At 42.0% G+C, this 21,706-nt stretch overlaps 1 protein-coding gene across 2 annotated transcripts in view; it reads right to left on the bottom strand.

Moving 5' to 3' along the window:
• Nucleotides 1-21,706, bottom strand: part of TBC1D15 (TBC1 domain family member 15) — a 156,951-nt gene that overhangs the window by 86,409 nt on the left and 48,836 nt on the right. For both annotated transcript variants that reach the window (XM_075856961.1, XM_075856962.1), the window contains one exon: nucleotides 16,956-17,094. In XM_075856961.1, the coding sequence (XP_075713076.1) occupies nucleotides 16,956-17,094 (139 nt within the window). The remainder of the gene's footprint in view (nucleotides 1-16,955; nucleotides 17,095-21,706) is intronic.

Here is a 21,706-nt window from a genome sequence, read left to right as displayed (position 1 = left end):
TACCACCTCTACCTGGATAATTTTTATACCAGTGTCCCACTCTTCAAGTGCCTCGCTTCCAGGAGTACTGTGGCATGTGGCACTGCTAGAAAAAACCTGAGAGGCCTCCCTAACACTCTGCTTGGGCAAACACTCAGAAGGGGTGAGAGCAGGGCACAAACTAGCAGCAACATATTGTGCGTCATGTACAAGGACAAGAGAGATGTCCTTGTATTGACAACAATACATGGCCACACCAGTACCCATGTACCAGTACAGAGACCTCCAAACCAGATTGCATCCTGGACTATAAGAGGTACATGGGAGGGGTGGACTGGTCAGATCAAGTCCTGAAACCCTACAGCGCCATGCGGAAAACGAGGGTGTGGTATAAGAAGCTGGCCGTGCACATCATACAGATGGCATTGTACAATGCGTCCGTGCTACGTCGTGCTACGTCGATGTGCAGGCCAGAGGGGAACTTTCCTGGAATTTCAAGAGGTGGTTATCAAAAATCTAATCTTTAAGGACCAGGAAGGGAGGGGGGGGGCACCCAGTACTTCTGGAAGCGAGGCCACACGCATCGTACCAGGGCAACACTTTCCAGGAGAAGTTCCCCAAACTGGCAAGAAGGGAAAAAGTCAAAAGAGGTGTAGAGTCTGCTCAAAGAGGGGAATAAGGAAGGACACAATATACCAATGCGACACGAGTCCCGAAAAACCAGGGCTCTGTATGAAAGATGGTTTTAGAATTTATCATACATCCCTTGATTTTTAATTTACCCTGATGCACTCCGCACAGCTTATCTTTCTCATCTTTCCCTTCTGAGCCCTACTGTGTGCCCAGGCAGCAGATAAAAGCCACATGTAGGGTATTGCCGTACCCGGGAGAACCCACATTACAGTTTATGGGTTGTATATCTCCGGTGGCATATGCTGGGCACAATATATCTGACACGGACATGGCATATATATATATATATATATATATATATATATAAAATGGCAAATCTCACTCTGCACCATCTGCTGCGCATTATCTTTTACACAGTGGGGCCAAAATGCTCACTACACCTCTAGATGAATGTCTTAAAGGGTGTCGTTTTTAAAATGGGGTCACTTCTTGGGGGTTTCAACTGTACTGGTACCTCAGGGGCTTCTGCATACATGACTTCGCACCAGAAAAGCTCCAGTAGGCCAAATGGTGGTCCTTTCCTTCTGAGCCCTGTCGTGTGCCCAGGCAGCTAATAACAGCCACATGTAGGGTATTGCCAGACCCGGGAGAACCCACATTACAGTTAATGGGGTGTATATCTCCGGTGGCACATGCTGGGCACAATATATCGGACACTGACATGTCATATACAGTGAAGGAAATAAGTATTTGATCCCTTGCCGATTTTGTAAGTTTGCCCACTGTCAAAGACATGAACAGTCTAGAATTTTTAGGCTAGGTTAATTTTACCAGTGAGAGATCGATTATATAAAAAAAAAAAAAAAAAAAAAAAACACAGAAAATCACATTGTCAAAATTATATATATTTATTTGCATTGTGCACAGAGAAATAAGTATTTGATCCCTTCGGCAAACAAGACTTAATACTTGGTGGAAAAACCCTTGTTGGCAAGCACAGCAGTCAGACGTTTTTTGTAGTTGATGATGAGGTTTGCACACATGTTAGAAGGAATTTTGGCCCACTCCTCTTTGCAGATCATCTGTAAATCATTAAGATTTCGAGGCTGTCGCTTGGCAACTCGGATCTTCAGCTCTCTCCATAAGTTTTTGATGGGATTAAAGTCTGGAGACTGGCTAGGCCACTCCATGACCTTAATGTGCTTCTTTTTGAGCCACTCCTTTGTTGCCTTGGCTGTATGTTTCGGGTCATTGTCGTGCTGGAAGACCCAGCCACGAGCCATTTTTAATGTCCTGGTGGAGGGAAGGAGGCTGTCACTCAGGATTTGACGGTACATGGCTCCATCCATTCTCCCATTGATGCGGTGAACTAGTCCTGTGCCCTTAGCAGAGAAACACCCCCAAAACATAATGTTTCCACCTCCATGCTTGACAGTGGGGACGGTGTTCTTTGGGTCATAGGCAGCATTTCTCTTCCTCCAAACACGGCGAGTTGAGTTAATGCCAAGGAGCTCAATTTTAGTCTCATCTAACCACAGCACCTTCTCCCAATCACTCTCAGAATCATCCAGATGTTCATTTGCAAACTTCAGACGGGCCTGTACATGTGCCTTCTTGAGCAGGGGGACCTTGTGGGCACTGCAGGATTTGAATCCATTACGGCGTAATGTGTTACCAATGGTTTTCTTGGTGACTGTGGTCCCAGCTGCCTTGAGATCATTAACAAGTTCCCCCCGTGTAGTTTTCGGCTGAGCTCTCACCTTCCTCAGGATCAAGGATACCCCACGAGGTGAGATTTTGCATGGAGCCCCAGATCGATGTCGATTGACAGTCATTTTGTATGTCTTCCATTTTCTTACTATTGCACCAACAGTTGTCTCCTTCTCACCCAGCGTCTTACTTATGGTTTTGTAGCCCATTCCAGCCTTGTGCAGGTCTATGATCTTGTCCCTGACATCCTTAGAAAGCTCTTTGGTCTTCCCATGTTGTAGAGGTTAGAGTCAGACTGACTAATCGAGTCTGTGGACAGGAGTCTTTTATACAGGTGACCATGTAAGACAGCTGTCTTTAATGCAGGCACCAAGTTGATTTGGAGCGTGTAACTGGTCTGGAGGAGGCTGAACTCTTAATGGTTGGTAGGGGATCAAATACTTATTTCTCTGTGCACAATTCAAATAAATATATATCATTTTGACTATGTGATTTTCTGTGTTTTTTTTTTTATATAATCTATCTCTCACTGGTAAAATTAAACTAGCCTAAAAATTCTAGACTGTTCATGTCTTTGACAGTGGGCAAACTTACAAAATCAGCAAGGGATCAAATACTTATTTCCTTCACTGTGTATATATATATATATATATATATATATATATATATATATATATATATAAAATTGCAAATCTCACTCTGAACCATCTGCTGCGCATTATCTTTTACACAGTACCCGTGGGGTTTTAAGGGGTGTTGTTTTTAAAATGTGGTCAATTCTTGGGGTTTCCATGGCTTTGATACCTCTGAGACTTTGCAAGTGCGACATGGCACCTGAAAACCAATCCAGCAAAATCTGGATTCCAAAGAACACATAGCGCTCCTTTCCTTCTGAGCCCTCCCATGGGCCCAAACAGCATTTTATCACCAAAAATGGGGTATTGCCGCACTCAGGATAAATTGGGCAACAAAATGGGGTATTTTATTCCTTGTGAAAATAAGAAATTTTGAGCCAAAACTACATCATATTGGAAAGAATTAAAAAAAAAAATTTAAATTCACAGCCCAATTCAAATATATTCTGTGTAAAAACTGTGGGGTCTAAATGGTCACAACACCAATAAATTAATTCCTTGAGGGGTGTAGTTTCCAAAATGGGGTCACTATTGGGGGATTCCTACTGTTTTGGCACCTCAACACCTATTCAAACCTGGCATGCTGCCTAATATATATTCTAATAAAAAAGGGGCCTCAAAATGCACTAGGTGCTTCTTTGCTTCTGGGGCTTGTGTTTTAGTCCAAGAGCACACTATATCCACATGTGGGACATTTCTAAAAAACACATACCCCCTGAGGAAGCACCAGTAGCAAAACGCGCGTTGGGGTTCTATGTTGTAGAGCGGACACTTATGACCATCGTTGCTGCAATGGGTAAGACTGCTGTTTGAGCGATACATTTGTGTATAGACATTCTTTTCTCTATGTCCCTTACTAATAACTAATAATACTCACTAAGCTAATGGACAAATAATACGAAAGTGCACTTGTGTCTACAAATATACCTTTTTAAATAAACATTAAATATAGCTTGTACATACACATATGCTATTCAGCAACTGTGACTTTTTCGCTCTGTTCTACTAACGTCTTTATCCTTATAGGAAATTTTTAAAACTTGTGCTTGTTATATTTGTATAATAAAGACATTTTTACTTTTTATATAATTGGCTATTGGCTCTGCTGTTTCTTCTTGTATGGTTTATGGTATTATAGAGCTGCCTGTATGGTGAATTATGGGGTGATGTTTTTGCTATAAACAATACCCAGCCCTTAATAGAACCGCTTTTGGAGTGTATATATTGATCACAATACATATTTAGTAGTGTTTCTCTGGTAAAACCTACTGTGTTACAGAAAAAAAATAAGTTAAATTGAAATTCAGCAAGAAAAATGAAAATGTTCAAATTTCACCTCCACTTTGCTATAAATCCTGTGAAATGCCTGAAGGGTTTAAAAAAAAAATCTAAATGCGGTTTTGAATACTTTGAGGGGTCGTTTTTTAAATGGGGTGCTTTATGGGGGTTTCTAATACATAGGCCCCTCAAAGCCACTTCAGAACTGAACAGGTACCTTAAAAAAAGGCTTTTGAAATGTTCTTAAAAATATGAGAAATTGCTGTTTATGTTCTAAGCCTTGTAACGTTCAAGAAAAATAAAAGAATGTTCAAAAATCGATGCCAATCTAAAGCAGACATATGGGAAATGTGAACTAGTAACTATTTTGGGTGGTATAACCATCTGTTTTACAAGCAGATGCATTTAAATTCAGAAAAATTCTATATAAACACTGAATATATCGACCAAATTTTACCCCTAACATAAAGCCCAATGTCTCACGAGAACACAATCTCAGAATCGCTTGGATAGGTTTAAGCATTCCGACGTTATTACCACATAAAGTGAAATATGTCAGATTTAAAAAATGGGCTCTGAGCCTTAAGGGAAACCCGCACCCCAAGAGAAGTAAATTGAGACACTATTTGTAATGGGACAGGGAGGCCCTGCCGGGAATAGCCAGCAGAGAGAGGAAACATAACCGACTTGGACCAATTAACCAATAATCCCGAAAAGGCCCCAAATGTGTCAATTAATTGTAAGAAAGAAACCAACGAAGGACCATCATCAGCCAGGTACACCAATGTATCGTCAGCATACAGGGAATTTTTCTCAATTATAGGACCTCGAGGGATACCTTTTATGGAAACGGAATGCATCACGGCCAAAGCCAGGGGCTCAATCGCAAGGGCAAACAGTAAAGGGGATAGGGGACACCCCTGACAAGTACCCCGTCCCAGAGGGAAGGCTTTAGATACATCCATATTTGTTCTTACTCTAGCGATAGGTTTTTCATACAAAAGGCGTACAAGAGCAATAAATCTCGGTCCAAAATTTAAATGGGAAAGGAGTATCCAAAGATAACGCCATTTGACCGAGTCAATGGCTTTATACGTATCCAGAGAGAAAACAAAACCAGGGGTATCATCGTGTTGCGCAGCATCAATATTAAGAAACAACCTGTGGATATTAATGTCTGTACTCTTCCCAGGCATAAAGCCAGTCTGATCAGGATGAACCAGGGACCATATAAAACTTTGTTCAATCTAGTGGTTAATACTTTGGCTAGTATTTTAACATCTGAGTTGATAAGCGAGATGGGACGATAGGAGTCTGGCAGAGTGGGATCCTTCCCTGGCTTTAACAGCACCACAACAAGAGCCTCTCTCATAGAGGCAGGCAAGACTCCCACCTCCAGAGCAGTGGAGTATACATCCTGAAGTCTAGGCACCAAAATCTCAACACCATCCTTATACCAATCTGCCCCCAAGCCATCGAGTCCAGGAGTTTTACCAGAAGGCAACTTCTGAATAGCAGTTGCTATATCATCCTCGGTAAATCGGGCTGTCAAACTCCTGCGCCTGCGCCTGCGCAGCAGATAAACGCCACAAGGGAAGTGAATGCAAGAATTGCTCTAGGTCTTCCGGGGGTCCATTACATCTAGAACTATACAAGGCAGCATAAAAATCACTAAACACTTTGTTTATATCCTGTGGGGCAGTAAATAACATTCCTGCTGAGGAGAGAATAGACAGAATAGAGGAACATGGGCGCTCCGACATTGCCAAGTATGCCAATAATTTCCCGTTCTTATCCCCAAATTCAAACACTGACGCCTCAGTAGACAACACACACTTTTTTGTTTGTTCAATATGCAGTGTATGTAGGTCCCTCTGGGTACTTGCCCATTAACTCTTTGTAGCTGGGCTGGAATCTAAAATATATTCACTTTCAGCCATCTCAATCTGCCCACCAGAAACCTCTCCTTCTCCCGTGACAACGCCTGCACTTAGCTACCCCTGCTGCAAAGGCACCTCTCACCATGGCTTTATAGGCATCTCATGCTACCAAGGGGTCCGGGTAGGAAGAATTATGTTAACAATATAAATCATGAAAGGACAGCACCTCAGATCTGGAGGACCAGCTGAAAACATCAATATGAGAGCTGAATAATCTGAAATACCCCTAGGAGTGATGTCTATAGAGGTGACTGCAGGCAAAAGATCCCGGGACGCTATGGCAAGATCAATTCTAGAGAACGTATTATGGGTAGAAGAGTAATAAGAATACCCTTTTTCAGATGGGTACTTCCAGAACCATACATCTGTCAAATGAAGCAGTGAGGGTCAAGCATTAAGATGAACAGCGTTTTTGCCCGTGTCACTGTTCGATCCATTGAAATATCAGGGACCGTATTAAAATCCCCAACACATAACATCGGGCCAGCAGGGAATTCTGACAATTTCAGAGCTATTAAGTCCTGTAGTGTAGGGTCCATAGGCGGAGGAACGTACATATTAACTATAGTAAAAGTTGATCCAGGTATTGAACAGTGTATTATAACAAATCGCCCAAAATGGTCACAGGCTATCTGAAACACCTCCAGGCACGCACTTTTTGATATAAGGATCGATACTCCCCGTGAATAGGTAGAGTATGAGGAATGATAACCTCTGGCAATCCAAGCCAGTTTAAGGGACCAAATTTTTTGTCCAGTTAAAGGAGTCTCTTGTAAGCAGACAAACATGTGGCGAGTGTTTTTTAAAAAAAATAAAAACAAGGGAACATTTAAATTTAGAATTAAGCCCACGGACATTCCAGCTGAACACCTTAAATAGGAGCTATAATACGCCTGGAGTAGAAAAGGCAGCCGGAGACCCAGCACAAACACAGAATTCGAATAGAATGAAAACAAGCGCCCCATCATTCACACAAGCAACCATCTTACGCACCATAAAATTATACAATGCCAAAGAAATCACACCCCAACTAACCCTGTCAAGCACTAAACACTGCTAGTGTAGACATTTACCCACGAACTGAAATACAACTAGAGAACAGTGGTCCCTGACTAAGCCAACAGCTAACTAAGCAGCACAGTCCCGAGACCTAACCCCTACTAAAAAGGGGGGGGGGGGAATTAAACATATCACCTATGCTTAGTAAGAAACATATCAGTGCAAAATAACAGTAGAGCTGAATAATAACTTTGCCAAGCAGCAGACACATATTTGTTGAGCAATTCAAGTAACAAACAGTTCAAGAGCAATATGAGAAAATTCTGGAGAATCTGCCCCAACGCCTTATTCAATCAGGGGGGAAAGCCTCTCCAGAGGGACGAGGCGCAGCAGCCGCCCATTCTAAGGCCTCTGTGGGGGAAACAAAAAACCTTGCGGTAGGACCATCAATCACCCTCAATTTGGCAGGATATAGCATAGTGTATTTGTAGCCCTTGTCTTGGAGTTTCTTCCTGACCTCCATGAAGCGAACACGCTGCTTTCAGATAGCAACTGAAAAATCCGGATAAATGGAAATCTGTTGGGTATTCTATAGGATAGTTCCTTTGTGCCTTGCCACTTGGAGTATAATATCTCTGTCCCTGAAATGTAACATACGAGCCAGAAGGGGATGAGGAGGGCCCATTAGTGGCCCAGGCCGAGCAGGGACCCTGTGAGCCCACTCAAATGGTAAAAAAGGGTGAAAAGACAGTAGCATCAAAGGTCTCCTTTAACCCCTTAAGGACGCAGCCTAGTTTTGGCCTTAAGGCTCAGAGCCCATTTTTAAAATCTGACATATTTCACTTTATGTGGTAATAACGCCGGAATGCTTAAACCTACCCAAGCGATTCTGAGACTGTTTTCTCGTGACACATTGGGCTTCATGTCTGTGGTAAAATTTGGTCGATATATTCAGCGTTTATTGGTGAAAAATTGCTAAATTTAGAGAAAATGTTGAAAAAATTAAATTTTTCAGAATTTAAATGCATCTGCTTGTAAAACAGACGGTTATACCACCCAAAATAGTTACTAGTTCACATTTCCCATATGTCTACTTTAGATTGGCATCGTTTTTGAACATTCTTTTATTTTTCTTGGACGTTACAAGGCTTAGAACATAAACAGCAATTTCTCATATTTTTAAGAAAATTTCAAAAGCCTTTTTTTTAAGGTACCTCTTGAGTTCTGAAGTGGCTTTGTGGGGCCTATGTATTAGAAACCCTGTTAAAACACCCCATTTTAAAAACTAGACCCCTCAAAGTATTCAAAACAGCATTTAGAAAGTTTTTTTTAACCCTTCAGGCATTTCACAGGAATTAAAGCAAAGTGGAGGTGAAATTTGCAAATTTCATTTTTCTTTCTGAATTTCAATTTTATTCATTTTTTTTTCTGTAACACAGAAGGATTTACCAGAGAAACACTACTAAATATGTATTGTCCAGATTCTGCCGTTTTTAGAAATGTCCCACATGTGGCTCTACTGCGCTCGTGGACTAAAACACAAGCCCTAGAAGCAAAGAAGCACCTAGTACATTTTGAGTCCTCTTTTTTATTAGAATATATTTTAGGCAGCATGCCAGGTTTGAAGAGGTGTTGAGGTGCCAAAACAGTAGGAATCTCCCCAATAGTGACCCCATTTTGGAAACTACACCTCAAGGAATTCATTTATGGTTGTTGTTAGCATTTTGACCACACAGTTTTTTCATAGCACCTATTTCAATCGGGCTGTGACATTAAAAAAATGACATTTTTTCCAATAAGATGTAATTTTTTATCAAAATTTCTTATTTTCACAGGGAAAAAAGACTCAATTTTGTTGCCCAATTTCTCCTGAGTGCAACAATACCCCATTTGTGGCAATAAACTGCCGTTTGGGCCCATGGGAGGCCTCACAAGGGAAGGAGCGCTGTGTGTTCTTTGGAGTCCAGATTTTGCTGGATTGGTTTTCCGATGCCATGTCGCATTTGCAGAGCCCCAGGAGGTATCAAAGCAATAGAAACCAACCACAAATGACCCCATTTTGGAAACTACACCCCTCAAGGAATTCATTTATGGGAGTTGTGACTATTTTGACCCCATAGTTTTTTCACAGAACTTATTTGAATTGGGCTGGGAATGAAAACAAAATTATTTTTTTCAAATAATATGTAGTTTTGGCTGAAAATTTCTTATTTTCACAAGAAACAAAATACCCCATTCTGTTGCGCAATTTGTTCTGAGTGCAGCAATACCCCATTTAGGGTGATAAACTGCCGTTTGGGCCCATGGGAGGGCTCAGAAGGAAAGGACCACCATTTGGCCTACTGGCGATTTTCTAGTGCGAAGTCATGTATGCAGAAGCACTTGAGGTACCAGTACAGTTGAAACCCGCAAGAAGTGACCCCGTTTTAAAAACTACACCCTTAAGACATTCATCTAGAGGTGTAGTGAGCATTTTGACCGGAGACCTACACCCCATAAACTGTAATGTGGGTTCTCACGGGTATGGCAATACCCTACATGTGGCTGTTATCAGCTGCCTGGGCACACAGCAGGGCTCAGAGGGGAAAGACGAGGGGGGATAAGCTGTGCGGAGTGCATCAGGGTAAGTAAAATTGGGGTAAATTATAAACCAAAGGATGTATGATCAATTTTAAAACACTTTCATACAGAGCTCTGGTTATTCGGGACACGTGTCACATTGATATATTGTGTCATCCCTTATCGCCCTCTTATAGCAGACTTTGCACCTCTTTTGACTTTTTCCCTTCTTGCCAGTTTGGGGAACTTCTCCTGCAAAGTGTTGCCGCCCTGGTACGATGCGTGTGGCCTCGCTTCCAGAAGTACTGGGTGCCCCCCCTTCTTGGTCCCTAAAGATTAGGTTCTTGATAATCACCTCTTGAAATTCCAGGAAAGTTCCCGTCTGGCCTGCACATCGACGTAGCACGTACGCATTGTACAAAGCCATCTGTATGATGTGCCCGGCCAGCTTCTTATACCATACCGCATGGCGCTGTAGGGCTTCAGGATTTGATCTTACAAGTCCATCCCTCCCATGTACCTATTGTAGGCCAGGATGCAGTCTGGTTTGGGGGTGGCCTTTCCTTCATATATCCTAAACCTGTAGGTATACCCTGTTGCACTCTCGCAGCTTATACATCTTCACGCCATACCTTGCCCTCTTACCCGGCAGGTACTCACGGAATTGAACCCTCCCTTTAAAATGTACCAGGGACTCCTCAATAGAAATACACTTCTCGGGGGTGTATGCTTGGGAAAACTGGGCACTGAAACGGTCTAATAGGGTTCTCCGTTTATACAAACGGTCAAAACTGGGGTCATCTCGGGGTGGGCACGGCTCATTATAAGTATAATGTAAGAAGCGAAGTATTGCCTCATTTATTTATTTTTTTAGGTTCCAGTTCAGTTCTGAAGTTGCTTTGAGGGGCCCATATATTAGAAACCCCTATCAAACACCCCATTTTAGAAACTAGACCCCTCAAAGTATTCACAACAGCATTTAGAAAGTTTATGAACCCTTTAGGTTTTTCACAGAAATTTAGAGCAAAGTAGAGGTGAAATGTAAATTTTTTTTTTGTCAGAAAATCCTTTTTATACCATTTTTTTTTATAACACAAAAAGTTTTATCAGAGAAACGCAACTCAATACTTATTGCCCAGATTCTGCAGTTTTGAGAAATATCCCACATGTGGCCCTAGTGCGGTAATGGACTGAAGCACCGGCCTCAGAAGCAAAGGAGCACCTAGTGGATTTTGAGGCCTCTTTTTTATTAGGCACCATGTCCGGTTTGAAGAGGTCTTGTGGTGCCAAAACATTGGAAAACCCCCAAAAGTGACCCCAATTTGGAAACTAGACCCCTTGAGGAATCCATTGTAGTTTTCTTGGGGTGCATGCGGCTTTTTGATCAGTTTTTATTCTATTTTTAGGTGGCGTGGTGACTAAAAAACAGCAATTCTACTATTGTTTTTTTATTCTTTTTTTTTTTTACAGCGTTCACCGTGCGCTATAAATGACATATTCACTTTATTCTGCGGGGCGATACGATTACGGCGATACCAGATGTTTATAGTTTTTTTTTATGTCTTATGGCGTTTGCACAATAAAATAAGTTTTGTAAAGAATCATTCACTTTCTGTGTTACCTTATTCTAAGAGCCAGAACTTTTTTATTTTTCAATCAATAAAGCCATGCGAGGACTTATTTTTTGCGTAACAAACTGTAGTTTCGATCAGCACCATTTTTCGGTACATGCGACTTTTTGATCTCTTTTTATTCCATTTTTTGGGAGGTGAAGTGACCAAAGAATTGTGATTCTGGTACGGTTTATTATTATTTTCTTTTACGGCGTTCACCGTGCGGGATAAATAACGAAATAATTTTATAGTTCAGGCCGTTACGGACGCGGCGATACCAATTATGTATAGTTTATTTGTTTGTTTATATATTTTTATTAATAATAAATGACTGATAAGGGAAAAAGGGGGACTTTTACTTTTAATACTTTTCAAACTTTTATTTTCTTATTTTTACACATCTTTTTTAAACTTTTTTTTTAACTTTATTACTTTGTCCCACTAGTGGACTTGAGGGCAGGAGGCCCTGATCGCAATTCTAATACACTGCACTACATGCATAGTGCAATGTATTAGAACTGTCAGCTACTCACTGACAGCAAGCATAGTGGGTCCTGACGTTGTCAGGACCCACTAGACTTCCGTCTATGGCATAGCCGGACGCCATTGTTTGGTGTTCGGTTGCCATAGTCACCATCGCCGGCCGCTATCGCGTAGCAGGCCGGCGATGGCAGCTTATCCCCTAAAAAGCCGCGATCTCTATAGAACGCGGCTTTTAAGGGGTTAATCAGCGGGGACACAGCGATCGGTCCCCGCTGTAGGAGCTGTGACAGCTGCTGAACAAGACAGCAGCTGTCACAGCTCCTGTATGTGTCGGGAGGACGGCCGAAACGGCCGTTATTCTCGAGACGTACTATTAGGTCATGGAGCGCGAACGATACAGCTGCCATGACCTAATAGTACGTCCAGGAGTGGGAAGGGGTTAACCATTTTTCCAGGAAGGCCACTGAGTCGGTACCCTCAGTCTTCTCAGGCAGCCTCACTATGCGAATGTTGTTCCTTCGCAGCCTGTTCTCAAAGTCATCAGCCCTTTCAACTGAAGCCTCCACTTGGCTCCGTAAATCTGCAATCTGCGCCGGAATAGGACGAAGAGTATCCTCCACCTTGGAGATTCTGCGCTCTGCTTCAGTAGTACGTTCCCGCAATTTTTGCACATCATGCCGCAGTATAACTAAATCCTGACGCAGTTCATCAACTTTTGTGACCAGCAATGATTGACAGGAGTTAATTGCCGATAGTAATTCAGCAAATTTTGTATCCACATGTGAGGAAGAGGCAGGTAGGTCCTGTGGTGACATTGGTCGTGGAGGACACAGTGATCCCTCAAACAGACAGAGACGGGTCTGGAGAGGCAGGTAGACATTCAGGTCTGGTAAATTGCTCCAGCTTTTTCGCTGCATTAGCTTTAATTTTACACAGGACCACACCATAAGCACCCTGCTCTAAATCATCCAGGGACTCCTCATCAGAAGGGGGTATGTAATGACCCTGTGTGGATCTGGCCTTCCTCTTCTTCCCTGCCTTACTACCTCCCATATTGTAGAAGAGAGAGTACAGGATAAACACAAAATGGATACCAGTCAGGCACAAAGGATGATGCAAGCCCACAGTTCAGGGAGTATATTGCCACAGCTAACCAGTACAGGTCCCAGTACGGAGAGAGCAAATAGGCCATGTAGATAGCCCAGTCTTATGGCCAACAGGAGCACACAATGTTCCAGTGATAGGATCCGCTCCTCACCCTTCGGTTAGGACAGTACGTCTTCTAGACAGCAGCACAGCACCCACCTCGGAGCCAGGAGCACACAGGGAACGCAGCTCCGAATCAACAGGCTATTCGCCCTCCTTCTCCGACACTAACCTCCCCCAGCTCAATGTCCATATACATGACAGCACGTCAGCGTGCGGCCCGTCTCAGCCTCCCGCCAACCGGAAGTGCCTCGCGGCCTCTCACTCCTCACTCCAGGAAGGCCCCAGAACCTGTGATCCCGAAACTGCACACAGCTAAGTATACCGGACGGAATGTAGGCACTTGTCCCGTCCAGAAAGGCAGCTTGGCAAGAAGGATGGCGGTGATATTAGCATGATTAGGAGTCAGGGAGATCAGGAGCGCTGTGAAGCACGTCTACTCAGGCAGACATCTGGCCATGCCCCCCTTTTTGGTACGGATTTTGATGCGGAAACCACATCGGAATCAGCGGTAAACAATGATCAAAATCGCTCCCCATTGATTTCAATGGGAGACAGACGTTTTTTTTCCCTAAGCGGTTTTTAGCCACTTGCAGGATAAAAAAAGCTTCATGTCCTTTCTTGCCACAGTTCCGCCTCGGACCTCCCATTTAAAATCAATGGAAGGCAGAAAAAAGCTGGTTTCAGAGTGTAATGGCCGGGGCAGAAAAATGCAGAAAAATAACACAGGCAGGTCAGAATCTGCCTTAAAACTCTGTGAACTAGGCCTAGTCTCTACAATTTACTGCTGACTGCTGCAGGAATCCTATTCTACTGCTTCATCTGCCATTGGAGGCCAAGTAAGCTGGACCCTGCTGCCAGGAGGGGATGAAGAATAGACAGCATCATTTTCTTTCCCAGAGACTGCTTGTTTTAGAAGCTAAACAAGGTCAGAAGTTAAAAGTGCACCTCAAATATTGAACCAATACTGAAAACTTCTCATATGGAACAAATATATGTTAGTAATTCTCATTAGAGGGGGTACGAGCTCTGAGACCCATTTGCTAGAATAAATCTGCTATGGTGCTCATAAAACGATAGAAGAGGTTTGGCTCCTGTAGGCTTCTCCTTGCTTTACTTGGGAGAGCTGCAGAAGGTTGAATTACAGTCTACCAGCCACCTTCAGCTGTCCGCAGACTGTACACAGTGGAGGGGTTTCATGTGGCAACAGTCTAAAAATATAAAAAGTGAAAGTAGGAATTGCAATGCTTAAAGTGGATGTCATAAGAAGTGACAGAAACTCTGATTTCAGCGGTCTGTCACTTACTATGTAAATCGCCGTAGTATTGGAGAACTTACACTTTATAGTTGTGGAGCAACAGAAGTGATGCAGGGCTTAAAGAGGCTCTGTTACCAGATTATCAAACCCCTATCTCCTATTGCATGTGATCGGCGCTGCAATGTAGATAACAGCAACATTTGTTTTTTTTTTAAAACGATCATTTTTGGCCAAGTTATGACCATTTTTATATTTATGCAAATGAGCCTTTCTAATGGACAACTGGGCGTGTTTTCTCTTATCAACTGGGCGTGTATTGTGTTTGTCAGCATCATATGTCAGCATCATCCACTTCTATTCACAACGCCCAGCTAGTAAAACAAGTAAACACGCCCAGATGTTACAAACACAAGACACGCCCAGTTGGAAATAAGAGAAAACACGCCCAGTTGTCCATTAGAAAGGCTCATTTGCATAAATATAAAATTGCTCATAACTTGGCCAAAAATGATCGTTTTTCAAAAAACAAAACAAAACACATTACTGTTATCTACATTGCAGCGCCGATCACATGCAATAGGAGATAGGGATTTGAGAATCTGGTGACAGAGCCTCTTTAAGTCCAATGATATGCATATATTCATGCTGGCCCCGCCCTGAGCTGCTGATTGACACTTTTTTCCTATGCAGAGTAATGGGGATAAAAGTGTCAATCAGCGGCTGGAGGGCAGAGGCAGCATGTAAGTTCTCCTTAATTTCTGCAAATTACCTAATGAGTGACAGATTGCTGGAATTAGCATATCGGTCACTTCTTTATACTGCCCTCAGACAGGTCATCATAAATATATGACAGATCCTCTATAAAGTGGTCCAGGTACCCCTGCCAGCAGCTGAATTTTGTATGTCTCACTGCTGGGAATCCCCACTATCAGCAAGAGGTAACATTGACAGGCAATCTTCCGATCTGTCCCACCATGCAGACATGCTTGATTGAATCTGTGCCTGCAGAATGAAGATAACCTGATATCAGTGACCACATATTCAATGGGCATCAGGAATTAGTCACACAGACCAAGGGCCTTCACCCAATTTATAGCCTAGAAGGTTGAAGCCTTTTTTTCTGTCCTATTTAATAATATATATTTATATAGCACTAACATATTCCGCAGCACTTTACAATTCAGAGGGATCATGTACAGACAATATCAGATATTACATAGAGACAAAACTAATTAACAGTTCATACAAGAGGAGTGAAGATCTTGATAACAAGACCTTACAATCTTAGGTTTAAAATACAGTAAATACTCTCCAAAAATCCTCTCTGGGATGACCATCCCTTTCTCTATACCAATATCCCGTGACAGATTTTCAATTTCCTTCTATGTTATATATATATATTGGTCTTTTCTTTGAGTTTCACTATAAGTATACCGAGCAGCCAGATACATAACTGTATAAAATGAACGCTAGACATGGGATTGTAGCAGTTTTCCAGTAGGATTGGACAAACATTCTGCGAACAATATCTATTTTATAGAAAAAGTCTTTTTGTAGAAAGTTTTGGACTAACCTTTACATTTATAAAAATAATAAACCTGTAATACAAGCACATTCGCACTTGGAAATATTTTTTTACATTCTTAGGACACGTTCAGATTGTGGCAGATTTGTAGATGATTTTTAGTGCAGACTGCAATGCAGAGGGTGAAATCTGCAACACATGCAGCTTTTTCAGCGGACTCACTGATGCATGTGAATGTACCCTTACACTTTCAACTAAATAGATTTCTAAGTCCTCATTGTTCCATGGACACAGCGTCAACAGTCACTAGAACCGCAGACAAGGAAAATTGAAAAAAATAAAAATGATGTGGGAAAACGTAAGAAAGTTTCAGGTTACAGCAGATAAAGATTTTTTTATTGTATAATGAGAAGCTTTTCAATTTTGCTATATACTTTCTGTATCAATTCCTCCTAGGCCCCATGCCCACGAACGTGCTTTTGTGGGTGCAATCCCCCCGAAAATCCACGGTAGAATTGCGGCCCCATTCATTCCTATGGGCCCATGCACACGACCGTGGTTTCCACGGTCCATGCATAGCCCAGGAGCCTGGACCGCAGAAAGAACGGGCTTGTCTTATTACGGCCGTGTTCTGCGGTCCAGGCTCATAGGAAATAATGCACGCGGCCATGTGCACGGCCCGCGATTTGCGGGTGTCACTCCGCGGCTGGCCGACCCGAAAATCACGGCCGTGCACATGGCTACGGTCGTGTGCATGAGGCCTTAGTTTTTAAGATATATGATTTCTCCCATTACATGGTTAGCTTCATTATTTACATCAAGAGGATGAGAATCTGGTCTTGGTCATGTGATGATCACACAGGTGCGCAGCTCGTTACAAGAGAGATCCCGGATAACTGCACTATAACGAGCTGTGCACCTGAGTATACATCACGACCAGGAAAGATTTTTATCCACGGGATGTAAACAACGAATCTTCCAATTCAATTACGATAAACGGAACTTCTAAAAACTGCGAGGAAACAATGCACAATATTTTAGAAAATTGCATAACTTTTCTTTATGAAATAAATAAGCTTTATTTGAGGGAACTGGAATAGCCCTTTATTGTAGCAAATTGTTTCTGTAAATACTGACCTCCATTTGTATAGTGCCTCTTCTTGAAGGAAACTGTGTTAATCATATCCCATTCTGCTTCATAACTGTTTTGATGTTCGGGGCCACTAAAATTTTGTGCTTTTGGAGCCTGATTCCACTGTACAACTGAACTTGAGTCCTTGGAAAAAGTTAAAAGTAAATAAATTAGAAAAAACTAATTTAAAAAAATTACAGAAATAAAAAATTGTCACCACAGACTTCACCAATATGATCTTCTCACACGCATCTATGACATATCACAAGATCAGTGACAATACTCATGGTCATTGTCAATTCTGAAAAATAATTATAAATTATTAGCGTCAATGAACCCGTTAGCAACATCCGATGTATAGAAGCGTCAAATGTGCTCTGACCCAAGATGGCGTGGGCTCATGAGCGGAGCCCGCGCCATACACGGCGGGTGCCGGCTCTTTTAAACAGCTAAAACTCATCTGCAATGGCCAGGATCAGAGATAACTTTTAATCCCGGCTGTTTAAAGAGCCTCTGTCACCACATTATAAGTGCCCTATCGCCTACATAAGGACATCGGCGCTATAACGTAGGTGACGGTAGTGGTTTTTATTTAGAAAAACGATCTACCACGTTAGGAGCGATTTTAGCTTTATGAGAATTCGTTTATTAATGCCCAAGTGGGCGTGTTTTTACTTTAGACCAAGTGGGCGTTATACAGGGAGTGTATGACGCTGACCAATCAGTGACCAATCAGCGTCATCCACTCCTCTCAATTCATTTAGTCAGTGCATAGGGTTCCTGCTAGATCAGTATGTGCGGTCTTATACTGACATATTAACGTTACTTAAGTGTCACGACAGTGAATGGACATTCCTTCCAGACAGGACAGGATGTCTATTCACAATCCCTGCACTTCGTTAACATTTCTGTGGTACTCACAGCAGAGCAAGTGTAAGCTCGCTGTAACCTGTCATTTACAGCGTGATCTTGTGAGACTACGCTTGCTCTGCTGTAAGTACCACAGAAACGTTAACAAAGTGCCAGGATTGTGAACAGACATCCCGTCCTGGCTGGAAGGAATGTCTATTCACTGTCTAAACACTTCAGTAACGTGAATATGTCAGTATAAGAAAGCACAGAGAACAACGCCGTGTCACTATGCGCTGTCTAAATGAATGGAGAGAAGTGATTGGTCAGCGTCATACACTCCTCTGTACAACGCCCACTTGGTCTAAAGTAAAAATACGCCCACTTGGGCATTAAGAAACTAATTGGCATAAAGCTAAAATCGCTCCTAAAGTGGTAAACATAGATTGTTTTTCTAAATAAAAAGCATTACTGTCACCTACATTAGAACGCCGATCTCCTTATATAGGAGATAGGGCACTTATAATGTGGTGACAGAGTCTCTTTAACCCCTCAGATGCCGCGGTCACTAGAAACCGGGCAGCTTTGCGGTTAGAAATAGGGGCTTCCTCTTTTGCCCGACCCCCCCACCCCATACCACAGTGTGACTATCAGTTGCCCTGGCAGTCGGAGGCCTATTGAAGGCCTCCCATCATTGCCCTCCTATTAAGCCATTCAAGAGACAAGGCTTACTAGTATAGCACAGATGAAGGAAACACACTGCAATGCTTAACAATCGCATGGTAAACTTACATATTTAAAAAAAAAAAAAAAAAAAGTGTAAAAACAAAACCGCTTTACTATTATTCACCAAAAATTATTTTAGTAATAAAAAATGTAAACATAATTGGTTTCGCCGCATCCGCAAAAGTCTGTATCAGTAAAATATTACATTATTTAACCCACTGGGTGACGGTCGTAGGGGGAAAAAAAAGATGGAATTAAAAATTAGCATAAAGTCGTATGTGCCACAAAAATGGTACCAATAAAAACTACAGCTCACTCCGCACAACACACAAAAAAAAAAAAAGAGCAATTATACTACTCCATCGAGAAAAAAAAGTTATGGCTTTCAAAATATAGCTAAAGTGGTACAAAAAAATATATATATATATATATAAATTTGGTATCCCTGTAATCGTATTGACTCGACGAATAAAATTTAATGTATCGTTTTTACCGCACGGGCAAAGCCGTAACAACGAAACCCAAAGAACAATGGAGCAATTGCTGTTCTTTATCCATTCCACCCAACAGAGAATTTTTTCAAATGCAGTTTAACCCCTTCCCGACATATGACATACAGTTACGTCATAGCCGGGTAGGGAAAGTATGGAGCGGGCTCATGGAGTAAACTCGCTCCATACGATGCTGGTGTCGGCTGATCCCACTCGTTTAACTCGTTAAATGCCGCGGTCAATAGCGACCGCAGCATTTAAATCTTTAGAAAGAGGGGTGCGGCCCCCTCTAACAGTTCATCGCGCCCCCTGCAACACAATCGTGGGGGGGGGGGTGTGTCGATGGTTGCTATGACTGCCTGGGGGCTTAATGAAGACCCCCAGGTCCGCCATCTTTGTACACCTATTAAGCCATGCCTCCGGCAGGGCTTAAAGAGGCTCTGTCGCCAGATTCTCAAATCCCTATCTCCTATTGCATGTGATCGGCGCTGCAATGTAGATAACAGTAACGTTTTTTTTTTTTTTAAAACGTTCATTTTTGGCCACGTTATCAGCTATTTTATATATATATATATGCAAATGAGCTTTGAAATGGACAACTGGGCGTGTTTTTTTCGTATGTCCAACTGGGCGTGTATTGTGTTTTTAACTGGGCGTGTTTACTTGTTTTACTAACTGGGCGTTGTGAATAGAAGTGTATGCACATAGAGTTCTTACTAGAACCATGTGCAGCCACATACAGACATTAACGTTAATCAAGTGTCCTGATAATGAATACACATGACCTCCAGCCTGGACGTCATGTGTATTCAGAATCCCGACACTTCTGAATCTTTTCTGTGAGATTTCCAGCAAGGGAAACAAAATCTCGTTTACCTTGTAGTCTCGCGAGATTACGCGTGACTTGCTGGAATCTCACAGAAAAGATTCAGAAGTGTCAGGATTCTGAATACACATGACGTCCAGGCTGGAGGTCATGTGTATTCATTATCAGGACACTTGATTAACGTTAATGTCTGTGTATGTGGCTGCACATCGTGTTCTAGTAAGAACGTGATGCTGCTGTGAATGAATGGAGAGGAGTGCATGATGCTGATTGGTCACTGATTCGTCAGCATCATACACTTCTATTCACAATGCCCAGTTAGTAAAACAAGTAAACACGCCCAGTTAAAAACACAATAAACGCCCAGTTGGACATACGAAAAAAACACGCCCAGTTGTCCATTTCAAAGATCATTTGCATATATATAAAATAGCTCATAACTTGGCCAAAAATGAACGTTTTAAAAAAAACTAAAAAACTTTACTGTTCTCTACATTGCAGCGCCGATCACATGCAATAGGAGATAGGGATTTGAGAATCTGGTGACAGAGCCTCTTTAATAGATGCCGGTCAGAATCACGATATACTGCAATACATTAGTATTGTTATATAGCGTGCAAGCGATCTAACGATCGCTGGTTGAAGTTTCCTAGGGGGACGAATAAAAAAAGTAAAAATGAGGCCCCATGCACACGACCGTAAAAAACCTCAGTTTTTGCGGACCGCAATTGCGGTCCGCAAAAACGGAGCCATTCACTTTCATTGAACACTGACACCTTTCCGTAGCACCACGGAAGGGTGTCCGTGTCGTGGAAATGTTCCGGGAATTATGGAACATGTCCGTTCTTTTGCATTTTGCGGGCCGTGCTCCCATACTTTGTATGGGAGCACGGCCCGAAAATGCGTCTGTCAGTCGGCGGCCGGCCGTGCCCATGGGGCCTGAGTTAAAGTTTGTTTTTTTGTGTAAAAAATAAAAATAAATAAATATTAAAAGCCGGGCGGCTTTTGGCTGCTTGCGGAAAAATGCTCTCTTTCTTTGAGCAGTTTCTGCCTCTAGCATCCTATTGAAATCAATGGGAGGCAGGAAAAACCTGCGGCACTCATTTGAGCGTTTTTTGCCCACAGTTTCTGCATTAGATTCAACTGCAAAAAATGAAGAAAAAAAAAGCATTAAAACACTGGCAGCTTTGAGGCAGATTTTTTTTGGACTGAAAAAAACTGTGTATGAACTAAGCCTTGACCCTCGTCTCTTTCCCACTCCTAAAAATACCACATATAAATGAAAAAAGCCCCTCCCAAACAACTTTTCAGTTAAAATCTACATGAAATATGCCAACCTTGATTCCACCCTTTTTACCTGTGACTGTCGTTATATATCTTTGATTTCGCCTTTAACCCCTTAAAGACGCAGCCGATTTTTTCAAATCTGACATGTCAATTTATGCGGTAATAACTTGGTAATGATTTCACCTAGCCAAGCGATTCTGAGACGGTTTTCTCGTGACATATTGTACTTGATGTTAGTGAAAAAATGTGGTCGATAAATTCAGTATTTGTGAAAAACACCAAAATTTTGAGAAAATGTGTGAAAACTAGCATTTTTCTAAATTTAAATGTACCTGCTTGTAAAACAGATATTAATACCACACAAAATAGTGACTAGTTAACATCCCCCATATGTCTACTTTATATTTGCATCTCTTTTTGAACGTCCTTTTACTTTTCTAGCACGTTACAAGGCTTAGAACTTTAGCAGCAATTTCTCACATTTTCAAGAAAATTTCAAAAGGTCATTTTTACAGGGACCAGTTCAGCTCTGAAGTGGCTTTGAATGCCTTATAATTTTAGAAACCTCCCCATAAAT

This window comes from Rhinoderma darwinii, chromosome 3 (assembly GCF_050947455.1).
Source record: "Rhinoderma darwinii isolate aRhiDar2 chromosome 3, aRhiDar2.hap1, whole genome shotgun sequence".
NCBI classification, from domain to species: Eukaryota; Metazoa; Chordata; class Amphibia; order Anura; family Rhinodermatidae; genus Rhinoderma; species Rhinoderma darwinii.
The sequence above is the reverse complement of the archived record's forward strand: the minus strand, read 5'-3'. Positions and strand labels throughout refer to the sequence as shown.